Source organism: Numida meleagris, chromosome 27 (genome assembly GCF_002078875.1).
Source record: "Numida meleagris isolate 19003 breed g44 Domestic line chromosome 27, NumMel1.0, whole genome shotgun sequence".
Lineage (NCBI taxonomy): Eukaryota > Metazoa > Chordata > Aves > Galliformes > Numididae > Numida > Numida meleagris.
Window position 1 is genome coordinate 2838576 of NC_034435.1, and position 4573 is coordinate 2843148.

Below are 4573 nucleotides of genomic sequence, written 5' to 3' on the forward strand. Positions count from 1 at the left end.
CTGTCCCCCCCCCAGCCCCGTTCTTCCCTCTTGGCGGAGGGCTGCGGTGCGGCGGCGTCGGAGCGCGGCGTGCGTGCGGAGGGCGTGATTTGCCCGGCAGATCTGCTGCCATAAATCAGGGCAGGAATGTGTCGGGCTGTCAAACAAAGGGTGGGGTCCCAAGACAAAAGCTGGCCCCAGCAGGAACGGGCGCTGGAGGAGCGTCTGTGCATAGATCTTCCCGTCGTGGCTTATGGAAACATTTCCCAGTTGCGGACGCTCAGCTGGGAAGCAGGGTGCGGAGCACGGCACCGGCCCCATCGGTCTTGGGTCTGCTCCAGGAGCTGTTCCTGGGAACTGCTTTCACGGGGCCACAGGCTGCCAGGGGACAGTGGCTCCCAGCACCACCCTCCTACAACAGATTTGCTGCTTGTTGAAATGAGAGCAAGCTCCGGAGGGTGGCGGGTGCCGGAGCCAGGAGGGCACAGAGCAACTCCAGGTTCCTCATCGCGGTGTAACCCCATCCCGTGGGTCCCAGGCATCCTCTTCATTGCCATCGTTTTTGGGGCCGGACCCCTGGGCACTCCGTGAGCACACTGAAGCATTTGCACACAGGCTCACACCACGGCACGCGAGCGTGCACCCCACACGCAGCTCGCTGCTGCCCGGCGTGGGCTCCCCCGGGCCCTGCAGGTGCGGAGGAAGGGATCACGCCAAAGCGTTGCTCCACACTGTGCCAAGAGCGTGCTGGATTGCTAAAAATAACCGGGATCCGCGTTCTGCTGGGAGGATCCCAGGGTTGATTGCAGCGTTTGCAGCATCACAGCCGCTCAGCCCCCGGGCCAGGCTGGGGGCAGCGCCGTGGTTTCGGGGCCGGGACCTCAGCACGGCAAACGCCCGCGCTCACTCTTGTCCCGGCTGCGGCACGGCCTCGTCCATAGCCTCCTTCCCTCGCTTTGCTCCTGGCTCCCACCAAATGGAGTTTTCTGGGAATTTGTGCACCCTCTGCGGGGCCGCCCTCCTGTCTGCCACCTGGGAGCCGCCTGCCGGAGCCTTGGCACGGTGACACGGACGGGTCATGGCAGGGAAGGTGGCACTGCTCCCAGTGGGGCTGGGGCCACCCTGCTTTGCCCTGGCCCCCGCTATCCCAACGGCTCCTCAGCTGCGGTGCAGAGCAGAGCGTGCCTGCCCTGAGCTGCAGGGACTTTGGGACCCAACAGCTCCATGCACTGGACCCCCACAATGCCTGGGGGGGCACCCACGGGTGGGGCTGCTTCATGGCACCCCACAGAGATCTGTGAGAGCCCCGTGGGAGCTGCCCCACACTTCAGGTGGGCTTTGGGTCAGTGCATTGCTGGGAGCCAGGGCAGGGCACTAGTTGCCCACTCTCAGTGCTGCCAGGCACAGCCGCCCTCACTCTGCTGCACGCTGTGACCACAGACCCCATCCGCTGCTTGTGGGATCAGGGGGGACCCTTGGGGCAGGGTCTGGGGGGGGACATGGGGCAGCCCGGTGAGGTGTGAGCAGCGTTCTCCTCTTGTTGCACAGCTGTACGAGTTGGATGGTGACCCCCGGAGGAAGGAGTTCCTGGACGACCTCTTCAGCTTCATGCAGAAGCGAGGTGAGCCCCCCCCTGCCCGCCCCCGCCCCGCTCTGTCCATGGGTTTTATTTCCTCGCATGTCATTGTAACCCAAGGTTAATGCTCCGGCCAGACTGGTAGTTAATTTTTAACCTCGTTGCAAACCGGGGTCAAACCTGCTCTGCTGGAATCCGCGCCATGAGCTCGGCGCAGCGATTCCCGCCCCAGCGCTGGCCCCACCGGGCTGATTTCATCGGGTCCATCCCCTTCGGGGTGGCTTTGCCCTCAGCCTCCCCCCCGTGCTGCCCCATCCCCAGGTTACAGCGGGTCCAGAGCAGCCACGATCCAAACCCCGGCTCCGCTCTTAGGGCCAACGGGGGCACCCACATCACCGGCAGCATCTGGAAAATGTTGACCTGCGGTATTCAAAAGGAGAATGTCAAATATCTGTGTATATGCGCGTACACACGCATAGCTCCGTGCTGCTGCAGGGTAGGTCTGGGTGTAGCCGTGACTCCTGCTTCATCCCGCTGCTGTTTTGGACCTGCTGTAAAGCTGCCTCCCGCTTGGTGTCCTGCACAGAGGTCTGCCCCGGGGTGGTACGGGGGCAACGGGTGGGCACACAGCCCCCACCGGTTGTACCGGTGCAGCTCAGCGCTGCTCCAGGTCAGCATGCTGCTCCCAGTGGGGCAGCTCTAGGGCTGTGCGCAGTGGGACACTGCTGGGGGGTGCAGGGCAGGGGGGCCCTGGTGCTGCCCGTGGAATGGAGCGAGGAGCCCAGCGCTGCGCTGCGTGCGAGCGGCCACGTCAGCTGCTGCCACCTCCCGGCACCGCGCCGGGGAGAGTCACTGCAAGGAACCACAGTGCAGTGCAGGGGCTGCTCGGCGCTGCTGGAGCTGGGGTCCGGCACTGGTGCATGAGTGCATCCAGCCATCTGTCTGAAGAGGCATTTAGGGAAGCACGTGTGTGTGTATGTGTGTGTGTGTGTGTGTGTGTGTGTGTGTGTGTGTGTGCATGGGCTGCAGCAGCCCTCAGCCACCCCCAGGTTCAGCTCTGCCCCCACAGGGCGCTCTGTGAGCCCCTTCCAGGTCCGGGTGATTTCTGGTGACTCCCCCTGGCTCCGGCTGTGTTCCCTTCTTGTTGGGACTGGGGGGCCCCGCTTGCATGCAGCCCGGGCACAGCGCGACCCTCGCCCCGCGGCTGCTGTTATAAATATCCGCTGTTGCTGGGTGCAGCTGCCTCCGCCGGCAAACCGCAGCCGGCCCCCTCAAGTTTCTTTTTCCTCCATGTGTGGACTGGTGCTGAGCAAGATGAATGGGGGGTGCTCGCAGAGGGAAGTCGGGTGTTAAGGAGAAGGAGAGGCAGCAGCAGGACCCCGCTTTGCCTCCGCTCCGACCAGCACGCCCCTAGCCCGCTCTCTCCTCTCCCCTCCCCAGGGACCCCCGTGAACCGGATCCCCATCATGGCCAAGCAGGTGCTGGACCTCTACATGCTCTACATGCTGGTGACGGAGAAGGGCGGCCTGGTGGAGGTCATCAACAAGAAGCTGTGGCGAGAGATCACCAAGGGGCTCAACCTGCCCACCTCCATCACCAGCGCGGCCTTCACGCTCCGCACCCAGTGAGCACCGGGGGGCACGAAGGGGGGGGTCGGGAGGGGGGATGGGGCCGTGCTGTGCCTCACTGCGCTGTTCCACAGGTACATGAAGTACCTGTACCCCTACGAATGTGAGAAGCGGGGCCTGAGCAACCCCAACGAGCTGCAGGCGGCCATCGACAGCAACCGCAGGGAGGGCCGTCGGCAGGGCTTCGGCAGCTCGCTCTTCACCTACTCGCCCAGTGGCACCCATGGGCTCCTCTCCTCGCCCAAGCTGCCGGTGCCGGCCCTGGGCCTGGCCTCTGCCACCAACGGCGGTGCCATCGCTCCCGTCCAGAAGATCAAGAAAGGTAACGGCTGCTGCGGGCTGAGGGCACTGGTGGCACCGCTCCGTCTCCTCCCTGAGCTTTTCCCGGCTGGTTGGGTTCTCTTGGTGGCACGGGGGCTCCGGGGCTTATGGAGACCACTGCACTGAGTCACAGAGTGGTTGGGTTGGAAGGGACCGTGATGGTCACCCGGCTCCGACCCCTGCGTGGGCTGGGTGCTGGGTGCTGGATGCATTAGGCTTTCTGAGCTGTGGGCACATACTGCCAGCTCGTGTCCAGCTTTTCATCCACCAACACCCCCAAGTCCTCTCCGCAGAGCTGCTCTGTGTCCATTTACCCCCTCACCTGTGTTGGTTTGGGGCTGCCATCACCCTGCCCGGCTCCTCAACAGGGCAGGGCCGTGGGCAGCAGCTCCCGGTGGCGGGGTCCGGGGCAGCGTAGCTGGGGAGCTGACCCGCTCTCTGCCCACAGAGGAGGACGCGCCCATCCCCATCTCCATGCCCAGCCGGCTGCCGGTGTCACTGGCCGGGCACCCGGTGGTGGCAGCCCAGGCCGCGGCCGTGCAGGTGGCAGCGGCAGCCCAGGCCGTGGCTCTGGAGCAGCTGCGGGAGAAGCTGGAATCAGGGGAGCCCCCGGAGAAGAAGATGGCACTGGTGACGGACGAGCAGCAGCGGCTGATGCAGCGCGCTCTGCAGCAGAACCTCCTGGCCATGACGGCCCAGCTGCCCATGAGCATCCGCATCAACAGCCAGGGCACCCGCTCGCCAGGTGGGTGCCGCCGTGCGGGGATCGGGGCGGGATCGGGGCGCGGGGACCACGGCGGGAGCCGTCACCTCCGCTCTCCCTCGCAGAGAACCGCCAGGACGCCTCCGGCGGCGCGGCCAACAACGGCACCAACAGCATCAGCATGTCGGTTGAGATCAACGGTATCGTCTACACAGGTAGGGCACGGCGCGGCGGTTTCGCCCCACGCGGCGTCGACCCCGTTTTCACCTGCAGAGGGGTGCCAGGTGCCCCCTGCCCAGCGCTGCTCTCCCCCCCAGGTGTGCTGTTCGCCCAGACGCCCGGCCCTTCCTCCTCCTCCTCCTCCTC

The 4573-nt window shown here is 65.5% G+C and overlaps 1 protein-coding gene across 1 annotated transcript in view; it reads left to right on the top strand.

Annotated features, from left to right (window-relative positions):
- The window catches only part of ARID3A (AT-rich interaction domain 3A), a gene marked incomplete at its 3' end in the record, with an annotated part of 21275 nt that extends 16707 nt beyond the window's left edge, over positions 1-4568 (top strand). The window contains exons 4-9 of the mRNA XM_021379013.1: positions 1528-1600; positions 2996-3179; positions 3258-3505; positions 3953-4249; positions 4333-4422; positions 4525-4568. Coding sequence (XP_021234688.1) covers positions 1528-1600; positions 2996-3179; positions 3258-3505; positions 3953-4249; positions 4333-4422; positions 4525-4568 — 936 coding nt within the window. The remainder of the gene's footprint in view (positions 1-1527; positions 1601-2995; positions 3180-3257; positions 3506-3952; positions 4250-4332; positions 4423-4524) is intronic.